Genomic DNA, 27,624 nt, shown 5'->3' on the forward strand with positions numbered 1-27,624 from the left:
CCGGGCACCACCGACGAAGGGCTGCGGGGATGCTCGGGGTCGTCCCGGAGGAGGGGGGGACCGGGACCACCTCGTGCTCGCAGCCGGGAGCAGAGCGCCGGGTCCCGGCGGGTTTCTGCTCGGACGGGGCGGCTGCGAGCTCCTCGATCCCGCTGATGCTCCCTGCGATCCGGTGCTGCTTTTGCTAGGGGAAAGGCGAGGAGAAGAGGCGAGCCTGCACGTCGAGGAGCAGAGGGAGAGCGGCTGCAGGTAGGGCTGCTGAGCCCCTCCTGGGCTGTGCTGGTGTGTGGACGCAGCCTGAGTCTTTTTTTCCCTGCTTCTCATTGTTGCAGACATCTGTTGTGAGCGAGTTCGTTTGAAAGGTAACTGAACTGGAAAGAAGTCGGGAAGCGGGAGGTGAAGGCGGATGGCCAGAAATCCCGAGGGCTTGTGAGGACAGGTCAGTGAATCTTCGGAATCAAAGGAAACCAGCGCTTGACAGGAGGAAGTTCTCACTGCACCTAATTGTAGGCTCCGCTTAGATTTGCTGCCAGGTTCACTTGTCTGCCCTGCTCAGATGTAAGAGAGCTTGGAGAGGCTTTCTTCTTAGACCTGGGACCTAAGTGTCATAATGGGAGTACTCTGTAGGATTGCGAAGCTTGGCGTGACTGCAGACTTTGATGGGGAAGGTGCATTAATTGCTTATGATATTAATTTGTCTTCCCCTTCGTGGCAGCTTTGGCAGGAAGAAAAAAATCACTAGAGTCAAGCAATACTTGTGCTCTGGTGATGGCCAAACTTAGCAAGGTGCCTGGTCTTCATGTGTTTTTTTTTTGTTGTTGTTTTTGTTTTTTTTTTTTTTTTTTTTTTTTTTTTTTTTCAAAAAAGAAAATGACTGCTGAAATTGGGGAGGATGGGATGTACCAAGAACAATCTTCTCAGTCCTCATTTAGACCTGTCAGACTTGTGGGCAGTATAGAAAAAGTAGCCAAGCTCCAACGAGATCCTGGTCTGGCACTATTTTAGTCTCAGACATGGGTTCAGGGGAGTGGGGTTTGTGTGTAACATGAGAGTAACCGGGAATTTATAGAAATAGAACATGAGTAAGAACTTCAAAAGTACCCAAATGACTTGGGCACCAGAGTCATGCAGGCACTCCTGAAAAACATGTACCAGCCTTGAAACGATTTGTATTATTCACCCTACCTGTAATTTTCTCTTTATTTTTTAATGTGTGATGCTACCTGGACTTGCTTGCATCACTGTAGCTCCCTGGTAACTCTTCCGCTCGCTGGGGAGTGGCTGTGGTGCAGGAGCTGGGAAGGCTTGATTCTCAGCCCTGCGCTCGAATTCCAGGCAGTGCCTTAAACTCTGGAACTTATTACCACAAAGCATCGTGGAAGCCAAGAGCGCTTAGCTTATGGGATTTGAAAAAAGGATTAGAAATTTGATATGGATAGCAAGAATCTCTAGAATTAATAGTAAATTAAAAGAGAGCTTTACAAGGGATATAAATCCCCGTATTTTGGGGCATAAGCCAATCTTAGGATTTAGTAGGAAAATTCTCCTTGTAGGGAGTTTTTTCCTGTGCTGTCTGCTGATGGCTGTGTTCCCCTACAACTTGTTACACACGTAGCCTGTGCAACGTCTTCTGCGAGAGCCTCTCCTCTTCTTGAAGAGGTTCTGGTTCAAGCACCTGAACCTCAAGGTGTTTCACAACACGGAGCTGTTGCTACAAGGTCTGAGCCCCGTGGCTTTGTGTAGGAGCTGCCTAGAGATAACGGTAATATTGTTTGTGAACAAAGCAGTAGTCTCACAGCCTCTAAGATTATCGTTACTGTAATATAACAGAGTAATAGTAGATACTGAGTGTTTCCCAAACAAACTCTGCTGGCAGCATTTTTTGAAAAGCGCGTAGTCCATTTTTGTCAGCAGTGAGAAACACCATATCCATAGCACGAGAAGCTCAGATCACTGGATTGATTGCTGAGTTAGAAAATACAGCCTTTTGGTCTGTTTTATCTTCGCCAGAGTCCCCAGAAAATGCGAGTGTCTAGTATAAACTCTTGCTAACCTTTTCCCCAAACTGTTTATTTCGCTGGAGCACTCAAGCGGCAGTGTTTTTCTGTATGGAGTTCAGTGTGATGGCTCTGCTCTTGTGGCTGATGGCATTGTGAGTGTGCTCTCTAAAAAATGATAAATCAAATATTAAAAAACAACTAAGCAGCCCAGTTTTGTAGCGAAGCTGCCAATAGGAGCTTTGTCAGATTAGGTATCAAAGGAGCTGGTCCTAAAAGCATCAAATCTGTTGAACAATGAAGTGACAGAGCAGCCCCGGCTCTTCCAATGTAACTGTGTGGGTCTCCTCGAGCGTCTTTTTGCAGAGCCTCTTTGAAAATATCAGCCTGTCTGTGGTGGGCCTGCTGCACTCTGAAAATCTCAACCCAGAGCCTTTTGTGTTGGATCCACAAGAAGCTCTGAGGGTTTGCAAATTGCTTCTGAGGAATGTACGAAAGCAAACAAAAACAAATTTAGATGCTCTGTAAAACTAGTCTTTATACGTCATGTTTCTAACCTACTAGACTGTAATAGTCTTAATCCCTGCCTTCTGTAGTTCTGTGATGGTGAAAAGCAAGGTGAAAAGCTGTGCCTGCAGCAGCAGTTTCATGATGGCTTTAGAAAACCCTTTCAAAGGACTTCTGCAGATGATGATGTAGCAGAGAACCCAAGGATGCTGCTGTGTGTGTGTAGTCTTGTCTGGACATTGCTATTAATTGGTTTCATTCAAGTTGGCTATTAGTCTGTCAGATCTGGTACCGGGCTAGACCTGTGCTAGGAGCTTGCTTAAATTACAAGAAAATGACATAACAGACGTTAACAAGTAGTTTGCTGATAGTCTTTCTCTCTTTTTCCTTTACGGCTATATATTTTCAGGCAATTTAAACCTGTTTTATACACACCAATAGGTGTAACAGTAATGCACTCCTCAGACTTTGGCCTCTCCAGGCAACTGTCCCACTTTTTTTGTTGCAATGGGGCTGTAGAGCTTTTCAGATGAGCTATAAACGGCGTAAGCAACATCTGTTTGTGTTTATCCTCCACCTTTCTCTAGGTTGGAGTTATTCAACCAAGGAGTGTCTTGTTTTGGTACCTCTTCTGGGTTGTCTTTAATGTGTGTGCTGCTATCTCCTTATCTTGTCTCAGGCAACATCAAAGCAAAAGTCTTGACCCATTGGGTGAAAGTTGTGGAGGTTTGTGATGGATTCAGGGCGATGAGGGAGCAGGAGGACCAGAGGGATGGGAGGAGAACGGCTGCAGGTAGCAGCAGGGATGAGCAGGCAGCAGCAGCTATAAAACCTTGTACCTTGCACCTCAGGAGAAGTAGGCAGCAGCTGGTATGGAGAGGGAGAAGCAGAAACGAAAAAGTCATGTCTGGGGAATCTCTGTTCACTTCTGCTGTTCCAAATAACGCCATCATATGATCGGGCCCTGCGGCTTCTGCAGGAGGTTGGGGACATTCAGCATACAACAGCAATTTCTAACTAAAACTAACCTGGGACAGCCAACCTGGGGGGTCTCCTGATGCTAACTGTGCAGTTAAACTCTTGATTGAGGTTGTGCTGTGAGTGGAGGGAGTCATGAAAAGCTTGTGAGCAGTTGTCAGCTATTTTCAGTGTTGACTTGACTTCTGGGTGCTCGATATCAGACATCAAAGGTAGCCGTGTGAAAACAAGGAACCCTAGGGCTCAGCTGAGAAAAGGGACACAGACCCTCATGGAGGAATCCTTGCTTTTAAAAAAAAAAAATCAACAAAACAAAAACCAAAAACAAAGAAAAGCAAGGAAAACCTCAAAGGAGTCTCTGTGAGATAGTCAAGTGATGTAGGTGCACGTAGAAGATTGCCTCTAAGTACGGGTCTACATAAAGTAAAGGAAAGAATAGGAAGATAGTAACCCAGAGGATAGCAGTTTTTTGCCCCGATGCGTGTAGTTTACAGTCAAACCACATTTATCTCTAAACCTGACAATCTGTTGAATCCATTTAGCCCTTGAAATGTTCTATTTCTCGTGCTGCTGTTGCACTTCAATGCTTTGAGAATCTCTGAATCTGATCTTGTGTTATGGAACTGCAGAAAGTTGCCGATGTATCCACCAAGCAAGCTATCGAGTTGCTTGTTCAGAAAACATAACCACGTGAAGTTATAAAGTGTCCCTTTTATTATTATTTGTATGCACGCTGTTCCTTGGAGGTCCTCAAATTTGTGCCCTTCCTCCTTGTTTTCATATCCTAAAATGTCAGTTCCTCTTGCAGTTCAAAAATATTTGTTTAACATTTTGCCAGCCTGCAGAAGAGGAGAAACAGACCCCCGTGAATATTGTCTGGCAAAATAAGAAATGTAATGTAGGAATGTGGTCCGAATGGCTTCTTTGTCTCGGTGCTGGAGGGCGGCTGGAACACACACAGCAAGAAGCAGGTGCTTGGTTTGCAGCTCTGAACAGTTTTTCTTTCTCAAAGTCACTGTACAGGCACTAAAACTGCTGCTAGTTCAGTTCTCAGGGCCCTGTTCCTGCCTTATATCCAAGGGAAACCAGCTCTGCTGATCCAGAAAGAACCAACTTACGGTGGTTTGCAGATGAATTCTCATAATTGCCAATTTTTGAATATTCAGACCGTGTAAGGATGGCCTCTGGCAAGATGATGAGGTTTATTTGAAAAAGAAACTTAAAACAATGGTGGGCGCTGGTTTGGGTTTGTGAGGTCGAAGGCTTTTCTCTTCCATCAAAGGAGCAGATTTTTTCCACCTTCACTCTGGTGGAAGCTGAAGCTCTCCGTGGTTGTTTGTCTCCAGGAGCTAGAGCTAGTTTTCCTCAAGAAAAACGCAAATATAATGAGTGCAGTGACTGAAATCTGTGCAAGTCGTCAGCACTCAAAAGACATTAATGTTCTTGTGGAGCAGGGTAGAGCCAATTTGAGGAATGATGTGTGTATTTGTGGATAACATCTGAATCTTGCTTTAGATTTATGGGTTAAGACTTTCGGTGAAATGGGGCATGCAGTAAAATCCGTGGATCGCATTTTCTTTACCAAACATTAGGGTTGACTCCTGCTGGGATCTGACCTCCTGCATCAAAGCAACTGAAGTGGTGGTCAAACCTCAAATCTTAAAGCTATTCTGCCGTCTCCTCCCAGTTGCCTGCTTCTAATTTAGGAGCAGTGCCCAGAAGTGGCTCTTCAGTTAGATTTGAAGTGGGTGTAAGTGTACACACTCTGTTTTCCGTCCTCTCTGCATGAAGACCCAGAGCCTCTACATTACTCTGAGCCTGTGGGTGAGTTACCTGCTGGTGATTTTAAGCTGCTTCCATCAGCAGGCTGTGCTCTGCGACTGACACAGAGCATCTGCCACAGGTCCAGGATGCTGCGCTGCTATCTTTTCCCTCTATCCAGTGGTATAATGCCTGTGTGGTGTGCTGGGTATTGCTGTGCTACCTTGGCCTGCTTTCTGGAGGAAATTCTCCCTTCGCTTGGAGCTGTGCAAACAGAATAAAGGCTTGTTGTGGTGGCAGAGAGAGCGGCCTTGTAGGTCCGGGGCTCGAGGCAGTTCATAAATACAAAGAGATGGAGCACAAAGGAACAATGAGATGGCAGCAGGCTGTGCGTACCAGGTACTGGCTCGTGTGGGGACAGGAGAGGGCTTTGTGTGGGCGCTGTCACTGCTGGACTCCAGAGGTGGGTTTGGGAATGGCTCTGACAAACGACTCCTGTGCGAGAGGAGCGGTGGAAGCAGCTGGAGCAATGCTAGAACAAAAGGCTGCTGTGCTACAGCCGAGGCCAACCGAGCAATTAACGGGCCTGGAAGGGTGGCTTTTCGTGGGGACTGACTGACGCTAGGTGGAGGAGAGCAGCTAAATGTCATCAGGAGAACGGGCTGACCGTGCACGTAGAAAGAGGGGCACAGGGAACCTAGGAAGGATGCTTCCAGCTATTAAACCTCAGCCCACGGGTATTGTTTCAGGGGAAATTCTTGCAACCTCAGTGCTTGAGATCCATCCATCCAGGCTGGACAAATGTGCTAGAGAATGTGCTGTTGGGAACAGTCCTGCGACAGCCTCAGGGAAGATGATTCAACAGGGCCTCTTTCAGCTTTGATTTCTGGGAACAGTCTACATTTGTGCTGCCTCCAGATATTCCCATTCATCACTGTCTGTGGCTCGTGTTGATAGCCGTGAATAAGCCTCTTGGGCAAGAGCAGGGAATGCTAGCTATCCCCCTAGCAGGCGAGTGCAACTGTGGCCAGTCACCACATGCTGGTGCAGAGCCAGAACAACCCAAAACGGTGCTGGTGATAACCCCTTTCCCGGCTCTTACCGAGCAGAGCCAGCACCGTGCCTGCCCGAGGTGCCCTGGCTGTTTGCCCAAGGCACCCAGAGCATATTGCGGGAATATCAGAGGCCTTTCTGCTTCATTTGTAGCTTGCTGAACTTTACTCCGGTAAATATGGGCAAGAGAGCCCAGTGAGGAGAGAAAACCCTGCTCTCCTCAGAGTCTGAAATGCACAAAGTTTTAATCTTCTACCCCTACGACAGCAGACCTTGTCAGCAAGTGCTAAGGAGCTGTAGTGCTCACACCACTTCCCTGCCTGTCCCCTTGATGGATGCAGGGTGCATCAAAGCAAGAAACCAACCGTGTGCAACGAAAAGCCCAAGCACGCCTGGCCGGAGTGCTCAGCAAAATCCAGGCAGCTTTGAACTTGAACTTCCAGCTTAATTACTAAAAAGCTAATAATTCAAGGCTGGTACTCCTGCAGGAGCTGCAAAACAGAAGTCAGGTGCCTGTCTGTACGCAGAGGCAGGGAGCGAGGGGGGTGGTAAAATGCCTCGCTCTGTTCGCTGCCTATAGAAATTGCGGCTTGGGGCTTTGTCTTTTCAGAAGGGGAAAAATCCCCTGGCAGCTACTCTGTGCTGCTGCGTGTGCTGGGTAAATGGCTCCAGCTTCACGTTAAATCCCTGCGAGTTCAGGGTCCGTGGTACATTAAACCGATAATGAGAACGGGGAAAGGAAAAGGCTTCGTAAGCTGCTTATAACAATCTTTCAGTGAAAGTTATCTGTCTTAAAAAACACACCCTGATGGCTTCTTATCTTTGTAGTTATCCAGACAGCTTCAGACAGAAGTAAAATCACAGGATCTCTTGTTTTTAGACCCAGACCTCATGACCAGTCTGTCATGATAAGGAGGTGATCCGAGGGCTCTCATTAACACGGAGATGTTGGCGTGCTGCAGGCAGATGGCAGGGCTCGTGCAAAGTTTTTGCTATCTGAGGCACGTGAAATTGCTTTTCTTGTAAGAAAGATCTCGGGACTTGGATGCATGACCTTAAAGAGAAATCCTGCCATTGCCTGCGTGCCGCTCACCCGTCCCTGTGGCTGCTGAGGCAGAAGGAGCCTTTCTGAGACAGAAGGAGCCTGGCAAAGTGGTGTAAACCCACCTCCGCGGGCAGCTGCAGCCCACAGGGCAGCATGCAGGTGGCTGAGAGGCAGCGGGACGGAAACAGCAACCCTGCCAGGGGGACAGACAGCAGGGCCAGCGGGATCTTACAGCGGCTCCCAGCCCAAGGTCTGCAGGGTTTGCTGCATTCCCTCCCCCCTTTGAGTTGTGCCACCACGGGTGGCTGCCTGTCCGCATCCGTTCGTGCTCGGTGCGAGCTCTTGCATGATCTCCGAGCAGGGGGGTAAAACCCAGCCGTTCCCAGGAGGGCTGCGGGCTGTTGCCCAGCTTGCTCGCCTCTCATGCGCTCAGGGCCCGATGTGACTGATGGGGGTTCTGTGCTCACAGCTGTCTTGGGGCTATTCCTCACGCTGCAAAGGCTCTTTGTCTCTTTCAAAGCCATGACCTCATTTTAGAGACAGAAAACAGAGAGGGAGAAACCCACCAACCTGCCAGCGGAGGTCAAAGGGCTTGCCGAGAGATATGTTAGCATCAAACTTCTCCGGCAGGGACACAAATAACTGGAATTGCAGACCAGAAAATTACCATGAAAAAATGGACTAACTACCATGTGATTACAAAAGAGCCCATTAGCTCTGTGTGTGTCTAGGATTCAAAGTATATCCTTTGAGGAAGAGCACAAGGTCATGCTCCCAAAACTTTCAGCGTGAGGGACTGCAGAAGCCTGCGCCTGTTGCCTGCTGCTCTCCAAGCACCGCCACGCAGGGAGGAGCAACCAGCCAAACCTCTGTCTGTCCTAGGTACGGACCTCAGGACATGTTTTTTGGCAAAAATGAGGGAAGGTGAGATTTCAGGGTTAGGTAGCAGCAGCTCCTGCTGTGGTTATATTTGTCAGACCCCTCTCTGCAGCTTCAAAACGGGCCCGTTGAGGTACGGCTCGGCTCTCTGCCGCGGCTGCTGCGTTGTGCTAGCACATCACAGCTGCCCTCTCCACCCTGAGGCTGGCACTGAGACTCAGCTGGCCCCGTGATTGTCACAGTTTGCTAAATAAAGCCAGAAATGGTGATGATCTCTCATGGGGTGCAAGTCCCAGAGCCGCCCTGGAGCCTGAGCGTGCTGGAGCAGTGACGGTGCTGTGGCTAGCTGGGCAGGCAGACGTGCCGTTACGCAGCATTCGTGCTTTGGTTGGAAACAAGAAGTTCCAATTTCACTTCCCATTTTCCCAGCCCTGCGAACAGACATTGCAAAGCAGGCACAATAAAATAGCTAGGGTTTCTGCCCTCCCATTTCTTCTCTGTAACAGGTGGGAAATTTTCCTCCTGCTCAGCACTGGTGACCAGAACTGAGAAGTTGTGTCGCCGTCTCAGTGCCAAGGTGAGCTGTGCAGCATCCATGGGACAGCCATGTGTGCTCCCTGCCAGCTACCAACCTCCCACCAGGACTGGTTTGCTCTTCCCTTTGCCAGTTCCAGGTTGTTGGGGCAAGTGCTTTCTGCCTAAGAACACTTACAGAAATGCAAGCCTCTGAAGTCCCACGCGCTTGTTCAAGGAAGGCACTTCACTTGTGTGAGGTTGAGCTATGCAGGTGTAGCTGCACTGCAGGAAAATGCAGATTCAATGTCCAGGTAGACAGAGTTTGGTGAGTGTGATCTGCTTTTTTGGGGGGGGGCTTGCAGAGGGACAGCCTGGGGTGGCACCATCACAGCCCACGGTTAGGGGCACTGCTGGACCCAGCCCTCATCCCCTGCAGGAGAGCACCAGGGGCTCCTTGGCAACTAAATGCAGGCTCTGCCTCAGCCTCAACAGCACTAAGGCCATACCCAGGGTCCATTCGGGCAGGACCAACACATCCCAACATTATTTGGAGCCCTGGGGTCTCCCCCTGCCCAGGCACAGGCAGCCCGGTGCTATCGCGCTGCTGCGGGGTCGCGGGAGCGGGTCCCGAGCCACCTGTTGGGCTGTCACACATCAGGAGGCTGCTGCGCTTTTTACCAGCGGCCGTCTCTTTTTTTTTTTTTTTTTTCCCTCGCTCCCCGGTATTCCCTTTACAACCGGCTCATTGTGCTGCGGGCTGGAGCAGCTGGGTGGAGTGTTTCAGGCTCAAGTATAATTTCAGCGCCTTTAAAAGCCTGCGGAGCTCCCTCCCTCCGCTCCCCCCAAGGCGGCCGGCACCGCCAACAAGGGATAATTTGATGGATTACTCTGTGGGGCTGAGGGGCTCTCCTTAATCCCCTTTGTGGGCCTGTTTGACTAGACGCGGAGCAGAAGCCCCCAGCCTCAGGCAGAGAAAAGGCGGCTCAGCGGGGAAGGTTTTACACCCTGACACAGAAATACGGGCCCTGGTCATGTGGCAGCGGATAGAATCTGCGCCCGTTACCGCGCTGCGGAGAAGGGGGGCACCTGGAAGGGGCTTTTTTTTTTTTTTTTTTTTTTCCCCAGTTCGATTTACATTTTTATTCTTCAGCGAAAAAATAAAAATAAAAAAGAGGGGGTGGGGGGAAAGGCTGAGTCAGAGCAAGTGCCAGGGCGATGGGCACAGTATTTTAAACAGCAAAAATGAACTCAAGTGGAAAGCAGAACCAGCTCATCTCGCGTTTGCCCTCCCACTCCAAAACAGGGGCTCCTCTCATGAATAAAAGTAAGAGCCTGGCTCATGCCACAGCAAAAAAAAAAAAAAAAAAGCTGTACACAGTAGGGCCAGCTTTGTCCGGAGGTTTGAGCTGTTTGTGGCACACCCGACGCCAGCTCAGGGGAGGGTGACCAGCAGGAGTGAGACTGGAGTGGGAGCTGAAAGCGATGCCTCTTAGGTTGTGTTGTGTGTGTTTAGGGGAGCGTGAGACTTCTCCGTGCTTCGTGAAGTTTGGAGATCAGATGCTGGCCCTAAGTGGGTGAAATGCCGTGAGGCTGTCCTGCCCTGCAGCTGGCACCAGCAGTTCCACCACAGCTCCTTCAGTGCTCTCTGAAGATCCTTCTGCAGCTGAGCTGTAGGATATTTTTTAGGGCACTCAGTCCTTCCCTGCATCACAGCTTAGCCTGCTTGGCTTTCCAGACAGTGTCCCTCATGGAAATGGGGCCGAGCTGCAGACCAGGTTTCAGCCCTTCAACCTCAGCCCCTGCATGGAGCTCAGCGCCCAGCTCCTCCCTGCACCCTGCTTTCACTTGGCCACGCTCCTCCTCGTGTGGGCTGGGGCAGGATCTCACCCAGCAGCCCGAAGCCCTGCGTGGCTGCAGGCGGGTGGACGTGCCGGTGACGCCTGCCAGCTGTGGGAGAGTTCCTGGCACCCTCTGGCATCCCGGGCTGTCCGCAGCAAGCTCCAAAACGTGTCAGCGTGGCCTCTGCTGTGTCAGTGACCTCGCGAGCTGGAGGCAGTTCCTGGTTTGTTACGGGAGGAGGAGAGGCTGGAACTGGCCTCTGCTGCTCTGTCTCTTTCTCTGGCCAGGCTGGCAGGCAGGGGAGCTCAGGCAAGAGTTCCTGCCAGGAGCAGTTCCTTTGTCTGCCAGGGGGAAGAAGCACATTGTGGATAGGAGGTCAGTGGAGCCTGGGGGCTGTCCTGCTGTCTGTTTGATGTTCTGGGGCAGGGTGAGGATAAAGAGTCCGCAGAGCTGTTGGCATGGCTTCAGAAAGAAGCGTGAAATACCAGCGACGTGCAGGGTGAAGGGCAAGCAGGACATTTTTTCCCCATTCTGCAAACTATCCCCCTGGCATGGACGGTGCCGTTAGCCTGCCAGGAGAGGAGAGCATCCTTTCCTAATGTTTGTTCCTAAAAAATGCTTTGACCTTATCCACCTTATAGGGACCTTCATTTGCTGTCCGTAGCCTTTCCCTGGTGCCTTTGCTTTATCCAATTGCTCAAAGGAGGACTGATACCAGCCTGTTTCATGTGCCCTTGCTGCTCACTGCAAAACAGGGAAGACACTTAGCAGTCACCTGCCCTCCCTGATCGACCATTGCTTGAGCAAAGCACTGCTATTGGAAACAACCCCAAAGCTCCCAGAGCTTCTGCAGGCATGCAGCAGTCCCCAGGGCTGGCTCTAGGACAGCCCAACCCCACAAACCACCAGCACAAACCATCTGCACAAAACACCAGGACAAACCATCAGCACGAACCAGCAAATCTCCCAAAGGGGAGATGCAGCCCCCCGGTAGCTCCAGGCGCTTAAAGCTTGGCTCCTTCTCTCTTTTGCTTCCTGCTCTCAGTTCATAAAATGGAGATCGTAGTGAATTGCTTTCAGTCTCCCTGCTTGTGTTCCTTGGGCAGTCTGCTCTCCACAAGAGCACCAACCACAAGCTGAGCCATGACCTTCCGATAGCCCTAACAGCAGGATAACCACCTCGTGGGTGCTGCAAGGAAGCAATTGCTGCCTGGCAGATAAAACAACTCCCAATCCCAATAAATTTAAATGTCTCCCTTACGAACAAACCGCGTGGTAGGTGTTCTGAGCTGCCTTGGGGATGTGCCCCTTCCTCCAGCTCCTAAATGTCTGTAGCATCCAGCGTTTTTCCTGGATTGGTCTCCTGGTGTCTGAGCTGCTGGGTGCTGCACCGCGGGGTAAGGGAGGGAATTTCGAATGGGCTGTGGCCCTTGGGTCTTCCTTGTTCTCATCTAAGGGGATTTCCACCCGCTGCTGCTCTTTCCCTAAGCTGAGCTGCCGAGGCCAATATAATGGAGCTCCTGAGCTCAAAGGAAATGCAGAGTTAATTCAGGGAGACTAAATAAATTGCAATTCTCCCATCCCTGCTTAATGACCACTCCCCTCTCCCCACACTGTGAATGGGGTCAAGGAGATTTGGAGGGGGGGGAAGGGGAGAGGGTCAGGAGAGGTCAGGTGAGTTTTCCATTTCATCCCGCGCAAGCCTGCCAGAGCTATTCTCCATGGTGTATTTCACATTCAGCGGCACTGAATGGCCACTGATAGCTGTGAAAGGCTCTGGCACTGTATGAACAGCCCTTCCCGAAGCGCTCGCCCTTGTGCTCGCTCCCACCCTTTCTTCCAAAGGGCTTCCAGGGAGCGGGGAATTAATAACGTTCAGAGAGAGCCCCTCGGAAGGTTGGAAGTGTAACGCTGTGGTTATGAATGGCTAACAATACCCCTCGCCCTCCCCTCTCCCCGCTGCTCGTTGGCAATCAGTTCCTGCATCGAATCTGCCCTGTGGTGGGGAGGAAAGGTGTGGGGCTGGGTCACCTGGAGCAGCCCCTGCCCTTCACCGTCCCCTGCCTCCAGCCTGGTAAAGGCTGACCCAGGGAAATTTCTTCCCGTGTAAGAAAGGGTTTGGGTTGTTACAGAGCCGGGCAGGTCACAAGTGCTGGCAGATCTCCACGGGCTGATCATTGCTGCGGCTGTTTGTTCATCTGCTGGGTAGCAATAAATCAGAGGGGTTGCTGCCACGCACAGCAACATCTCATCTCTGCACCCACGGGGGTGATGGGGAAGGCTGCAGAGCGGCGAGATATGGACTCTTTGGAGGAAGGAGGGAGTTTTTCTCAGCCACGTAACTACACCCCAGTTTTATTTATAAAACGGCTGTCCCTCCATCATCATTCTGTCCAAGCACAGATGCAATTACTTGTAATATCCTACGTTGTGAAGATTAGAGGAGATCAGGAGGAGGAGAAGCTTCTTTCGGTGCATGTCCATTAGCACACAGTTTGTTTTCTCAGGGTGTCTTAGGGTCTGTTCCATCCGACAGCAAAAGGTGCAGCGCGGAGCCCGCTGGGGAGGGCACACGGAGCAGCGCCCGTGCTGCTGAGAGAAAGGAAGTGGGAGGTTAGCTGTCTGCTAGCTGTTTCGTTGCTTGGTAAGCGAGTCCCTGCATCTGACATCACCGGCACATCCAGCCCCGTGGCTGCGTGCGGCCGTGCACCCACTGCTGCTCCTCTGCAGCTCTGTGTCTGTACCATCTGTACCGCACTGAGCTCACGAGGGCGTTTGTCAAAACTTTTTCTCTAAGCACGTGAGCAAGGAATCCACTCTGACTAGGGGAAAGGCACAAATCCAAGCCTGCTGGTCCCCTGCCGTGAAAGAACCAGACTCTCAGAAGCCGATCCCCTGGCTTCAGCCCTGCTCCTCCTGCCTGCTCCCTGTTACTGCTGCCAGGTGAGTCGTGCTCAGCATAGGTAGCCAGCCTGGCTTCCCCTCTTCTGGGTGTTGTCACAGGAGAGGAGAGGGGGTGCAGGAGACAGCAGACGTGCAGGAGGTGCAGTCCTTTGTTCGTAGGTGCTGGGCAGGCTCCTGTGTCTGGGTGGGTGGCACAGAGCTGCCCCGGGGCTGCCTTTGTGCGGACAGCGCTCTGCTGGGTGCTGCTGAGCTCCTGCCCTGTCCCGCCCTCCTACCTGGCTGCCAGGTGGAAGAGCCTCCTGGGGTTGATCTGCTGGTTCTCTGCAGAGGAAAGGAAGGAAAAGTTCGGGTTGTGAGCTTAAAACTAAAACAGAAAACCTTGGGTTTACAAGTGTCTTGCTGCTCCCGGGGGAGGGAGAGGAAGAGCCTGAGTGCTCAGCAGCAGGTGATGTCCCCGTGCCACGACAGCCTGGTGAACGGTTGTGGAAAAGCCCCAGCCGTGGCTCCTTTCTGCTGCTGTATGCAGGAAACCCTACACAGAAGGGCTGGGATGCAGTTTTGGGAGGTTGTTGGCTGTTATCCTTGTCAAGGTGCTTGGCACTGTGTCCTTAGGGAGGGACAAATGCTGTCCCTGCCGGTAAAGCTGGGGGAAACTGAGGCCAGAAGGCCAAAAGTGCTTTCTGTCACGCAGCTTTCTGACCAGCCACCCCCTCAAATCAGTCCTCCTGCATAGCCTGCCAAATAAACTGTCCTGGCAGAGATGAGCAGTTCAACCAAAGCATTAGGTCTTGCTGCTGGGGCTGTTCTTCAGAAAAAGATTGTCATCCGCAAAACCGAAGGCAACATCTCATGGTCTTTAAAATACCAATAATAATAATCCCCTGTGCTAAGGCTGTCTCTGCTTGCTGGTTCAGCCCCAGACCCCTCGGTGATGGGGAGCAGCATGGGAGCAGATGGGGAGCCCTGCTCTGCCTGGGATCTGCAGGTGCCCATAGTGCAGAGGATCTGTTCCTGAAGTTTCTTTCTGTTCAGGATCTGTTCCTGAAGTTTCATCCCGGAGTTTCTTTCTGAGCTGGTTTGGGACTGGAGCAGCAAAGCACTCAGTGGAGAGTGGCTTTGTGAGGCTGGTGCTGGCAGCCTGTGTTTGCTCAGCACCGTGCACGAGGGGCCCAGCGCAGGCGTGGCTGTGGTGCTAACAGCACCAACAACCCCGTGCAGCTCAGCGTTATCAGGAGGCAGGGAGGGCCCTGAAACCAAACCCTCGTGTGTACCTGCTCGGTTCCTCCTCTGTTTGCCTGCAGCCTACTTAAGCAGCTTTTCCTGAATGCCGCGTACCCGGCTGGCTGCGGGGATCTGCTGTCACCACTCTGCCTGGGGGAGGTGAGTGCTGCCTTCTGCCTCCCTCAAACCTCCCAAATCTTCGTTTTCCATCTCTCTGCCCTGTCTTTACGGATCAGATGCTTTTGGTAGTTTGCACCGGCAGTTCTTTGCAGCTAAGTCCATCTCTCGGTTTTCTGTGAGCAAAATAAGGAGATAGTTGGTGGGTATTGGGGCAAGATGTAACTTAAACAGAAAAGAGTTCGTAATCTATGGGTGCTGAGTCTGTGACTTGGTTGCTGTAGGTAACTTCTGATCGTGGGTATCGCCACTGGGTACGCTGGGATTTGTTTTTTCATTAAAGTCCTTTGAGAGTGTGGAGGGGGGAAGAGACAGATCTGCTCTTCCCTACTGATAAGCGATCCAGCCTCTGTCCCTCAGCCTGAAATTCTCAGGCAGCTGGGGAGATGTACAGGTTCATGCTCCCCTCCCCGTGCTGGTTAATCGCTGCTGGAGGTGTCACTAGAATAAAGGGAAGAAAAAAAAGTGTTTGTTTTGTTTGTTGTGCGTATGTGTGTGTGTGTGAGACATCATTTACTTAATGTTTGTTTCCCTTGGGATAAATTTCCCTCCAAAGCCTGGACTACAGCAGTGAGGATCCCTGTAGACAGCAGACATTGCAGCTCCCTTCCAGGTCTAGCTCCAATAATTTTGTCTCGGGAGCCTGCTTCCTCCAGCTAACAGCATCAAACCTCATGCTGCTGGAGGGCTGCAGCTTAAATTCCTACCCCAGGGCTGTCAGCCAGCTGGGCACCCATCGTAAAAAACGAACAAGGCTGAGACATCCTGTGTCTAGCCCACATCTAAGAAAGGTGGTTGCTGCCCCCAGTCGCTTCCTTGCCGATAGAGTGCAGGAGAAGTAACGCCGGGTGTAGCTGGGGCCTTGGTGCTCCTTTGAAGGATGTGTAGTGATTAAAAAAATCTGCTGCTCCCTCCCCTCTGCCGTTAGCTCGCTGTTTGACCTTGGGCGAGCCGTTTAAATGTTCGCAGTTGGTAAAAGAAGGTATCCTTTGTGACAGTCAAGGTCTAAGCGTGGAGGGGGAAGGCGAGGGATTCCGGTAGGAAACTAATCAGCGCTTATTGTGCCTAATTGGCAGCCTGTCAGCTCCTGAGCTGGGGAGCCCTGCCCCTTCTCTGCACAGCGAGAGGCAGGGAGGGATGCTTGTATCTGTGCAAACCTCACCACCGTGCCTCCTGCTTCACCCAGCTGTCTCCGTGTGTTTTGTTTTGGCTGATGGCGAGAGGGGAAGAAAGGGGAAAGGCGGCAGCCGTGTAAATTGTACCCGTCTAACGCTTGTACAGTGATGGAGGCCAAATGCGTGTGCTCTGGGAAGCTGGGGTCCAGCGGCTCCTCCTGCAGGGCTGGCAGTGCCAGGGGCTCTGAACACACTTCACACCCGTTTCGGCCCCCTGACAAGCAGCCCTTCCAGCTCTGCAAGGCCTGACCCAAGGCCAGGCACAGCCTCGAGTCCTGGTGGCCTCAGGGTGCAGAGGAGGGAGGCACGTGTTGGCCCAGAGACGGTCCCTGCAGCAGGAGGGGACATCTCTTGCTCTCTCCTCTAATTGAGGCAAAGAATTTAGAAGGGAACAGGGCTGCAAAACTGGATTTTCACCTTGTTCCTCCTGCTGGGCTCACTCTCCACAGCTAAGGAAGGCAAACTGTACCAGTTAGCCTCTCTGGCATGAAGGAGGTGTACCGGCAGGTAAACAGCCACAGCTTCCCGGAGTCAGGGAGGGAGCAGGCAGAGATAAGCGCCTCCGCTGGAATGTCCCATGTTCTGCCCAGCCTCCTTCACACACAGGACCCAAAGCTCCTGGGGGCTGAGCTGTGGTGGGACCAGAGGCAGAAGGTTGTGCAAACCAGCAGCAGAGTGCAGGGGGTGCTTTGAGGAACAAGTCCTGTGCTGGAACAGTTCGGGACAGCGGGACCTGTGGGAGCCAGGCACAACAACAAAACTTGCCAGTGGCTCACGTAGGGTGTGAAGTCAGAGCAGACGAATCCCTGAGAATTCAGTTTGGTTTGCTCCTGAATCAATGGCTGTGCAGGAGCTTGATGTCACCCCTGTGCTAACCCATTCTACCTCTCCCAAAGTAACCACAGGCCATCTCCCCAAGATGCTGTTAGCCACACAGCAGTTGGGACTAGGCTTGATGCTGGCAACCTCACAGGATTAGGTTTTGTTGCAGAGTGCCATAGTGGCAGGCTCAGCACAAGTTTCTAAGAGGCATCTGCTTCTGGCTGTTCAGACCGTGTCCGGATCTGGTGGCCTCTCCCCTCTGAAGAAGGCTGGGGAGAGGGAGCATGTTACAGGGCAAATAAATGACTCAGACTAATGAGTAAGGTAATTGCCGTTCACTGTTAGACGAGGCTAAAGTGGGTCAGGTTTGTTTGTGAAACTCCACGGAGGCACCATCTGTTCCCTGTGCCCCATCTCAGAGGCTGGAGGCAGGATTTGGGTGAGATGGCGTCCCCGGGAGCTGGGGGGAGATGTGTGGTCAGCAGGTGGTGGTGTGGGTCCCCGGAGATGTCCCGAGTGGCTGCAGGCTGTGCCCGCCTCCATCCTCCAACGGGAACTCGTAATTGATTTCACTGGGAGACGGGACCCAAAGTCCTTTCTGAGGTTAGGCTTTGTGTCTCGGCTACAACTTCCCATCTATCGGATGAGGTTGGACGGGACACTGAGGGGTCATTAGGCCTCCCGCAGCCCCAAGGCAGGGTTGGGTTTTCCCAAACTGTTTCTGACAGGTGCCTGTATCACCTGCCACAAGCCCTTGGAGAGAAACCAGGCATGAACATAGCTCAAGCCTTAAAACCCCACAGCTCTCCCAGGTGTCCTCACATCTGTAAGCCTGTGGGGACAGTGTTTGTCTCTTTCAGCCGTGACATGTCTGTGTGGCACCTGCTTTTAGTCCTGTCCCCTACCCCGTGCCTAACAAGCCATCTCTTCTCTCAGACCACAGCATGTGAGCAGAAGGGGAAGCACAGAGAGGGATCTTGGCCTGCCCACGCTTGGACTTGACATTGCTGGGCCCGCATCTTGCAGCAGGAGGAAGAGGAGAAGGCGGTTTGCTCACTGTCGCTAAAAATGGGAGGCAGCATCCGTCCGGCAGACTGGGATCGGAAGCTCCAGAGCTCACCCGTGGGACATCTCCGGGATCGCCGGAGCACCGCAGCCCTCTGTCCGTGAGGCTGTGGGGCAGCATGGCGCACAGAGCGGGGCTCAGCACGCTGCTGCACAGCCGCCGGGCCCAGCTCCTGCTCCTCAACTCCCTGACGTTTGGCCTCGAGGTTTGCCTGGCTGCCGGCATCACCTACGTGCCCCCGCTGCTGCTGGAAGTGGGCGTCGAGGAGAAGTTCATGACCATGGTTTTGGGTAGGCAGGTTCTCGCTCGTCTTCGAGGGACTTGTTTCCACTTCAAGGGGTAGATCAGAGCATGGAGGGGTGGCTGCAGGATGGCTGTTACACCAAGGGCAGCCTCATGTTTGGAGGGGAGGGCTATGACCCAGTGAAGCCTACTGGGTCCCTGAAACATCCCAGGCTTTTGCTGCAGTGTGCATAGACTGGAGTCCTGTCCGGTTCTGCCCCCTAACACTACCTCTTCCTCTGTTCCAGGGATAGGACCGGTCCTTGGCTTGGTTTTTGTCCCACTGATCGGGTCTGCCAGTGACCACTGGCACAGCAGCTACGGCCGGAGGCGGCCTTTCATCTGGATGTTGTGCCTGGGAGTCCTGCTGAGCCTCTTCGTGATCCCGCATGCCAGCAGCCTGGCCAGCCTGTTCGCCCTCAACACTCGCCCGCTGGAGATCGCCTTCCTCATCCTGGGCATCGGGTTGCTGGATTTCTGCGGCCAGGTCTGCTTCACCCCGCTCGAGGCCCTGCTCTCGGACCTCTTCCAGGAGCCTGACAACTGCCGCCAGGCCTTCTCCATGTACGCCTTCATGATCAGCCTGGGGGGCTGCATTGGCTACCTGCTGCCAGCCATCGACTGGGGGGGCAGCTTTCTGGCCCCGTACCTGGGAGGGCAGGAGACGTGCCTCTTCAGCCTCCTGGCTGTCATTTTCCTTGGCTGTGTGCTGGCCACGCTCTTTGTGACTGAAGAGGCAGCCACCCAGGCAGATGCCCTGGATGGCACAGCGCTGAAGGATGCTCTCCCGAAGCCCTCCCCTCCTGCCTGCTGCTCTTGCCAGCTCTCCAAGAGCCTCCTGCAGGCCAGGCACATGGTGCAGGCCCTCAGAAACCTCTGCACACTGCTGCCGCGGCTTCACAGCCTCTACTGCCGCATCCCCAGGGTCATCCGGCGCCTGTTCGTGGCCGAGCTCTGCAGCTGGATGGCACTCATGACTTTCATGCTGTTCTACACGGATTTTGTTGGGGAAGGGTTGTACCACGGTGTCCCCAGAGCCAAGCCGGGCACAGATGCCAGACGCCACTACGATGAAGGTGAGAAGTGAACCGCCTGCTCTGGGGCCTCGGGGTCTGTTCCCTGGGACAGGAGTGTTTAGTGGGAGCTAGGAACGGGCTCAGCTCTGCCTGTAATGCAAAAACTTGTTACAGGGAACTACACCTTTTGCAGGTGGGTCAGGAAAAACATTCCCCCGTGACCAAGAGAGCATTGCACAGGGGACTGAATAGGGAAACACCTCGTTCTCCTCTGAGCTATGAGCACAGAAATAGATCTGGCAGCACAGCCCTGGCCTGGGGCTGAATTGTTAAGTGGCAGAATGGTCCGGCAGTTTGCATGCTGAACAGCACATACCTGGCTCTGTCTGCAAATGCTGACCACCTCTGCCATGCCCTTCCTCTCCTCCTCCCTCCTTTTTAAAGGAGAGGTGATGGTGCCCCCCATCTCTTGGAGGGCAGGGGTCGAAAAGGCTTTGCTACATCTGCCTTCCACACGACTGTGAGATTCCCTTCTCACATCTGTATCTGGGGAGCCCTGGAGCAGCTTCCCCAGTTCCCACTGCTCTTTCCAGTGCTTCCTGTTACTGCTCACCATGAGTCAGGAGCTGCCACATGCCCACCATGAGATCCTGCTCGCTCCAGCACATTACCTGCTTACTGTTGTCCGCTGTCCTCATTTTGGCTGCTGTGTTGTGCCAGAGCCTTGACTCCACTGCCCAGCCCTTCTTTCCCTCCCCTAGATCCAAGTCCTGGAGGCATTCCCCTGGCCCTCCTCTAGCTGTATACCCTGCCCTCAGAGTTTTCCACCCAGTGCCTCCACGAGCTCTGCAGTACACTGCCTCTTTGTGCTGTGCCTCTGTTTAACTTAGAGGGAGCTTAATTATTATTTAACACTTCCACTGTATAGCTTCCAGCAGGTCAGGGCTCCATTGTGCTAGCACTCATAGAAACACATGTTGAGTAATGATCCTTGCTCCAAGGAGTTAATGGCTTTAATTCCCTGAAATCTGATAGATCTTTGCAAAGGGTAAGGTCCGGATTGCTGCCGGATGCTGCCGTCGCTCAGTAGATGTTGTATACTTTCCCTTGGCTGAAGCACAGTTTCTTGTTGTTCCTTTTGTTCTCCCGCTGGTTTTGGCATCAGATAAGAGATCCTGGTTCATGAGCAGGTGACACAGATCCTGATCAAGAGCAGGAAGGTGAGAACCAGAGCTTTCCAAGAGAAGAACAGCGTTTGCATTTCTGTCTCCCCCTCTCATCGCCCCTCTGGCCTGAGTCGGGCACTGGAGGGAGGAATGAAGCCCGAAGGCGCTTGGCTGTCTGAGGCCTGGGCGCAGTCGTGGCAGTGTCCGTCACCACCTCTGCTTACCCACAGGTGTCCGGATGGGTAGCTTGGGCCTCTTCCTGCAGTGCGTCACGTCCATCTTCTTCTCGACAATCATGGACCGGATGGTGAAGCGCTTTGGGACGCGGGCGGTCTACCTGGCCAGCGTGGTGTTCTTCCCCGCCGCTGCCTTCGTCATGTGCCTTTCCCGCAGCGTCATCGTTGTGACCGTCTCAGCTGCTCTCACGGGCTTCACCTTCTCTGCACTCCAGATCCTGCCATACACGCTGGCATCGCTCTATCATCATGAAAAGCAGGTAGGGACCTGCTCCAGAGGGCGATGTGCAGGTAGCTCTGAGGACAGCTTGGGCAGCCTCTTCAGCCGCTTGTAGCTGCCCCAGTCAGCTCAGGCCATGGCAGAGAAAAACCTGCCTGTGCTCAGAGGTTCTCTTCATGTGCCTTTTGTCTCCAGGCTGCGTCTTCTCTGAAGATTTATCTGGAATTGAGGAGAGAAGAGAGTTTAGCATCTCCTTCCCTAGGCATTCCCTGCTCACAAGAAGCATTTTGCAATTTTAAATAGTGGGGAGTGGGTGAGATGGGAGAAAGCTAGGATTAGCGCACCAAAAGGGATGCCCTATGGTCCTCTGTGTTTTGCAAACATTTAGGGAAACTGGTGCAGATTAGTTGTTGCCATGTGTTTTCTGCAGCTAAGTCACATCTGCAGAATTGCCATTTAGCCCAAGGTGCTAAAACAGGTGTAAAGTCCTGCTTTTGAATTTTGGTCCGTAACATGAAGAGCAATAAAATAGGAAGATTTTTCCTGTTCCCCTAGCTCCATTAAAAACAAACCTTGAGAAACTTTTGACATAACACAAAAGCCAGTAATCCTGTCCCACAGATGATATCCTTGTGGCAAAGTCTCGGGAGGTTTCTGAGTTGCGCAGTGGATTAATAGCAGTTTCTCTTGTGCTGCAAATGCAAAATTAATTTGTGGTTTGAGAGCAGCTCTTTCATCCCGATGGCAGGCGGTTCACTGTGCAGTGAAATAAGCAGGAGTCCTTACCACAGGCATCCAGATGTTCACATTGAACAAATACTTGTGACCAACCCGTCCTGATTTGCACCAGGCACCCCGTTAAAATAGGGGCATGAGGGAGTGTTCTGCTTTGCAAAAGCTTCGGCTTGCCTGGGATCTCCCATGGACATAACATCGAGAGAATGAAAACCAAAGCCCACAGGCTGGGAGTGTGAAGGCCACACGCCCAACTGTTTGCCAAAATCTTGCTGGGGAACAACTCTCAGTACAATGAGGTGTGGGGTATAGCAGGGTTTGGTCTTTCTGTTGCCCTGACTTGAAAGCTTCTCCTTCCTCTACCAAGAACTTTCCAGGGAGACCCCACAAGAAGCAGTCCCTCAAATGCCATTTGCAGAAAATTCTCCATCTTCTCCACTTCTATTATTTTCTCTTCTCTTACTGTTGAAATCTGTCATCATTTTTGTTTGCCTTCCCTCGTTCCTGCTTCCTCTCTTCCCTCTATTTTTTTTTTTTTTTTTTACCTTTTTTTTTTTAATTTCAAATGCTCCTCCTGAAGTGAATCAGCAGGGGGGCATCCAGAGTGGCTGTTGCTTCCACCCTGTGCGGGATCGTTGGCGAAAGCCTGCAAGGCCACCCCAGCTGGAGCTCCTTGCTTTGCACAGGCTCTGTAAGTCGCTCCATTCTCCTGCATGCCCTCTTCATCTCTGCATGGCCACTAAACCTTGTCTAGAGCAGGAGGGAAAGATCTGCATGTCCTAACAACACCTGAAAGCTTGCTCCGGTGAGATGCATGGTGAACATTCACACCTTCTGCATGAGATTAGGGAGAGGTAGGTTCCTCATTCCCACCACTCCCCACCAACTATAGAGGGAGATGAAGCTGCTGATTGAGGCACCAAAGACTCTTGGGGTTTTTCCTGTGTTACGCAGGGTGATCTTAAAGGATGTGTTCTCACTATGCTCATTCAAGTGAATATCTGATTAAGTCATTTTCTTGAGATGCAATTTCTGTGAACTAGGTACTCAGACATCTGAGTAGAGCCCAGGGAAAGCTTTTGGAAGCTGGCTGCCATTTAGTGAAGTTCTCATCTGGTTTCTCTTCTCTGACTGAACCTGAAACTGTTTGTGTTCCAGAACTGCAGCCATGGCCTGGGGCAGCACGAACAGAGACTGCCGGGTGCTGACATACGCTGGGGCAGGGCTGGGTGTAGGTGGGTGGGTGCCAAAACTGCTGAAAGCTCTGGGATGGCCCGCGACAGAGCTGGAGTACCCACTCCTGCCCCTGTTCCCTCCTGTGACCCGTGTCCTTGCCCCTCCTGCAGAAGGAAGGGTTCCTTAAGGATGCTCCTCTGAGCCCTGCAGCTGGGTACGGTGTTCTCTGCCCTCAAAGAAGTGCTGTTTTTTCCTTTTGGTTTCTTTGTTTGTTCTATCTCATTGTGCGGATAATAGATTAACGTCCTTCATTATTTGCTCTACGCCGGACAGCTCAGTGCTTGTGCAAACGCCCTGGCGTTATCAAGCTGGGGTGTTTTTGCCATCTGCACACCACTGCCCCTTATTTATTGGCGTTAACATGGGGAGCTTTTTGATCCAAATACTCTCCATGAATACTGCTGGAGTGAACCATGCCCCCGAAATCTCACAGCCTGGGCAATGTGAGGCCAAAAAAAACGGTGAGAAGAAAAAGATTTTCCTTCCTCCGCTTTTCCAACCTGAGTGGGGAGGCTCAGGTCAGGCAAATGAAGCGGCTCGCTTGAGGTCACGCGTGCAGGGTCTGCTGCAGAGCTTCTTCCTGAGCTCCCAGCTCTGTACCCACCTCAGAGTCACTGTAAGTATCCTGGGTACTGAGAAGGGGCCGTGTACCCAGGGCTCTGAGCAGTTCTTCAGTCTTTAGGGCTGTTCTGCAGCAGAGTTTTGAGTCCCCAGCCCACCACCTTACAACTGCTCATCTTTGCACTGACTCTGGGATGTGCCCAAAGCGGGCTCTGGCCCTGTGAGCCTGCATCAGCTGCTTTTGGGTGGAGTGGAGTGGAGCTGGCACCCAGGGAGGAGGTGACAACCCGGGGCTCGGAGCAAAACATCCCCAAGTGCAGAGCCCGGGCTGGCGCTGGGCTGCGGCGCTGTGCTGTGCCGTGGAGCTTGAACACAACAAGGGCACCTCTTGGCCAGTTTCCCCGGTGAGTCAGGGTTGCTTTGAGTCCTGTGCCAGTCAGGAAGAGCCAGGCTGGCTCCTGGAGGCCACCACACGTGGGCCAGGCTCACTGCAGGCTCCACACCTCCAGCACACGGAGCTCAGAGTGGTTTTGCTCTCGCACACAGCAGGGACCCCCGTCCCCCTCCTCGCTTTCTGGGCGCCACCCTTCCTACTCATTCCTCACGTGCCCTTCTTCTTTCCCCAGGTATTTTTGCATAAATTCAAGAGCAAAGAGGAGGAAGATCCAGCTCGACTGGACAAGAAATCAGCCTTCTCTAAAAGTCTTTCCAGCCAGAAGCTGACTTACCAGAACGGACATGCTGGGGGCCTCTACTCTTCCTCCTCCTCCTCTTCCTCCTCCTCCTCCTCTCCTCCTCCGGCTGCCAGCTCAGCTCTGTGCGTCAGCTCCTCCTGCGACGTCTCGCTGATGATGATGGTGGGAGAGCCAGACTCGGTGGCTCCTGGCCGAGGGATCTGCCTGGACCTGGCCATTTTGGACAGTGCTTTCCTTCTCTCTCAGGTTGTCCCCTCCCTCTTCATGGGGTCCATCGTGCAGTTTACGCAGTCGGTGACTGCCTACATGGTGTCGGCTGCTGGCTTTGGCCTGGTGGCCATCTACTTTGCAACCAAAGTTGTCTTTGATAAGAGTGACATGGCCAAGTATTCGGTGTGATGGGGAATGCCCAGGAGCAGCACGCGGGTGCCTTCACGTGGTGAAATGAGCCTTGTGTTGTGTGTGCTCTCCCCACGCTGCTGCTGGGCCCCCCGGGGGGTTGCTCTAGGCCGGGGGCAGGAGGCGTGCAGCAGAGCTAATCTCAGGTGTAAATATGAGGCATCGGGGCATTGTGCTTCAGGCCAGCAGTGCTCTCCACGTGGTGCCTTTATCAGATGAAAGCACTGCACAGCCAGCACCAAAGGAGGTTGTACAGGGGGACAGAACGGAAACGGACTTTTCCTTTAATAACGGGTCATGTTTCCGTCATGTTTCTACCTAAACTGAGCAGGAGAGGCAGTGATATGGGAGGGGAGGAAGAAATCACTGGCTCTCCTGTTTCCCAGCTATACATGTGTCCTCTTACCCTGCTTGTTGTAATTTTACTCAGCTTCTTGAGTAACACTTCAAAGAGGGCACTGGGAGGAGATTTCCTTGGGAAAAGGATGGGTGGCTGAGGTTTGGTCATGGAGCAAAGGGGTGCGTATGTGCACACGCGTGCTTCAGTCTCCCTTCTGACTGGGAGAAACCCTTTAGGAGAAAAGTTACTCTGCCTTGTTTGGGAAAAACAAGTGACGTTTCACTAGGACCAATTCCAAAAGGTGACTTATCTTTTACATATGTACCAAGTTTCAGCAGATGAGAAGGACTTCTTAATTTATTTTTTTTTTTCCTGAATGATTGTTTTTAGCTTTCCTTACAGTTCTCAGTAACAGATCTCTCACTCCTCAGGGCCTGGAGCAGCCACCTGTTCTCTCCCAGTGCCTCCCAGCAGATCTGGGCTGGTGTGCCTCTTCCACACCTGACCCCTAAAAGATGCTGCAGTACCACAAGGGGGTTTTCAGCCCTGTAACAGTGAAGTAGAACAGACAGAGCTCTCCTGGGAGGCTGTCTGAGAACAAATGTTCAGGCTGGAGGAAGCTGCAGGGATTGCTTGCCCACCGACAGCCAGCTGAACTCGGCAGCAGTCGCTGCTGTACTAGCTACCTCGTGTTGTTCACTGGTTGTGTTTGTGTTCCTTCAAAGAGGTGGCCCCAAAGCAGCCTTCCAGACCAGACCCTTTCCAAACAGAAGGGCTTTTGGCTGTTCTTGCAGGCTGGCAGGAGTGTGTGTGCAGAGCACACTGCATCGCGGTGCCCTGGTGAGTTAAAGCATTGCCAGCGCTCCCAAAGCAGCTGCTGGAAACAGCATCATGAACACTCCATCTGCTGCTTTGAGAACAGGGCAAGCCTAGTTCTTGGTGTGTTGGACGAAGGAAGGAGCAGAACAGAAACTCTCGGTGCTGTTTGTGCCTGTGGTTTGCTGATCCAGATTACACGTTTACTATGTTACGCTTGTTTTGGCCTTTTTTTTTTTTTAATTTCCAGAGGTCAAGATCCTTACTGAGGCGCAGCATAAACACAGTTACCTGTGAGAGTAAGGCAGAGTGCCTGCTGCACCGGGACCGATGCTGCTGCCTTGTTTAGGTTGGGCAGCCCTCAGACGTGAGTCATCTGCCCTGGCAGAGGAGCAGCTGCAGCTGTGTGTGCTTCTGGCCAGCCCCATGCCTGCTGCGAGTGGACCAGCTGCAATAATTCAGTGGATAGCAGATCTCTGCCACTTGAAGATTCCTCATTCACCAAGTAGGAGTCCAGGTCCTGGCCCCCAGTCAGCACTTAGGCTTTGAAATGCACAGAGAAAAGCATGAGCTGGGCGTTCGGAGGCTAGGCTGGGAGCATGCAGGAGTTCGTCAGTCCTTAATTTTGGCTGGTCTAAACAAAGTGTTTTGTGAGTAATTTTCTGTGGAGGTGTGTGGGCAGTGAGATGCACTGGTGAGGTTCTGCTAAGGGCAAAATGTTGCTATTTTTGTGAGGTTGTGTCAGACCATTCCTTGGCATGGAAGCCAGGTTACTCCCCTGCTGTCTGCAGACAGGTCCTGAGAGAGCTTCTCCTAAGTTTTTTTAAAGTATCTTTCCTGTAAAGGGTGACTGTTTTTGTTGTATTTCTTCTCAAATTATATGCCTACCGGCCTCCCTTTCCCACAACAAGGTCTGTGTGCTGACTTGCAGCTGTTCGGGGGATGGATCTGGTGGCTGCTTAACCACCTACGGAAACAGTTTTTCATCTGCACTTCCTACCCTGGTCTCTGTCCACTTCGGGCTTCGGAAGGAAGTTTTTGAGGCAAAACATTATTGCCAACAGTGGGGTGTTGCTGGGACGAGTGCTCCTAGCGATCAGTAACCTCTGACCAAGATTTTTCAAACAGGTCCCCACCTGAATGCTGGAATCTCTTGCCATTTGTCTAAGTGCCTGTAGAGTACTTCCACACCAACCTCAGGTCCACTGGTCTGGTGATGAAGGCCTTGAATGCTTCATTAGGAACATCCCAGTGATCCTTGAGGAAGCAGTGGGCTCAGGAGGGTGTCAGCCTTGTTTTCTAACATCTTTGGGTTTGGAACATGAGAGAAAAAGATGCTGCAGTAGTTGATCCATATCTTGTATGTGTCCTTCAAGAGGAGAAGGCTCAAACGTGCCAGATTCCCCAGCGGACCTGCCCCTGGGGCTTGGGGTTAGTCCAGAGAGGCACAGCCCACGGGGCTCCTCAGCCATCCCTGCTTTGCCCCTGATTATTTATCACTTCTGGAGCAGCTTCCACGTGTTGGGATCCCATACAGGCCAGCAGGGGACACGGGTGTGTTCTGGTAAAGGTGAGCACATCCCTTACTGTATGGACATAAGGGTGTGAGCACAGCCACCTCTCCAGGACACGGTTACACTGCACAGGGGTGGGACAGGCTCCTCCGAGCTCTCACTGGCAGCATTTCCATCTCGGGCTAGCTCTGTGGCTCCCTCTCCGTCCCTTTTGCAAGGCGGTGGCTGTGAGAGCCAAGCTGGGGACAGCGGGGAGCAGGGCGAGCATCTTCTCTGATCTGGGGCTCTTTTTGTGAACCTGTGGGCGAGGGACGGCCGTGTCGATGCCGGGTTTCTTTGGAGATCGCGTACTGTCTGCGAGGCGCGGCTGTTTTATTTATTCAGTAGAGTAAATATTTTGTATACGATGTCAGAGGATGGCTATAATAAATTTATATGAAACCGAGGAAATAAAAAGCGCTCAAACTG

The 27,624-nt window shown here is 52.3% G+C and overlaps 1 protein-coding gene across 1 annotated transcript; it reads left to right on the plus strand.

Moving 5' to 3' along the window:
- Positions 1-27,624, plus strand: SLC45A3 (solute carrier family 45 member 3). Its single transcript, XM_082778710.1, has 6 exons — positions 1-249; positions 333-439; positions 17,811-18,230; positions 18,471-19,298; positions 20,635-20,900; positions 24,019-27,624. Exons 3-6 carry the CDS (start codon positions 18,059-18,061, stop codon positions 24,484-24,486), a joined length of 1,734 nt encoding a protein of 577 aa, XP_082634836.1. The 5' UTR covers positions 1-249; positions 333-439; positions 17,811-18,058; the 3' UTR covers positions 24,487-27,624.

The sequence above is a fragment of the Aythya marila genome, assembly GCF_965140915.1.
Source record: "Aythya marila genome assembly, chromosome: 24".
Classification (NCBI taxonomy): Eukaryota; Metazoa; Chordata; class Aves; order Anseriformes; family Anatidae; genus Aythya; species Aythya marila.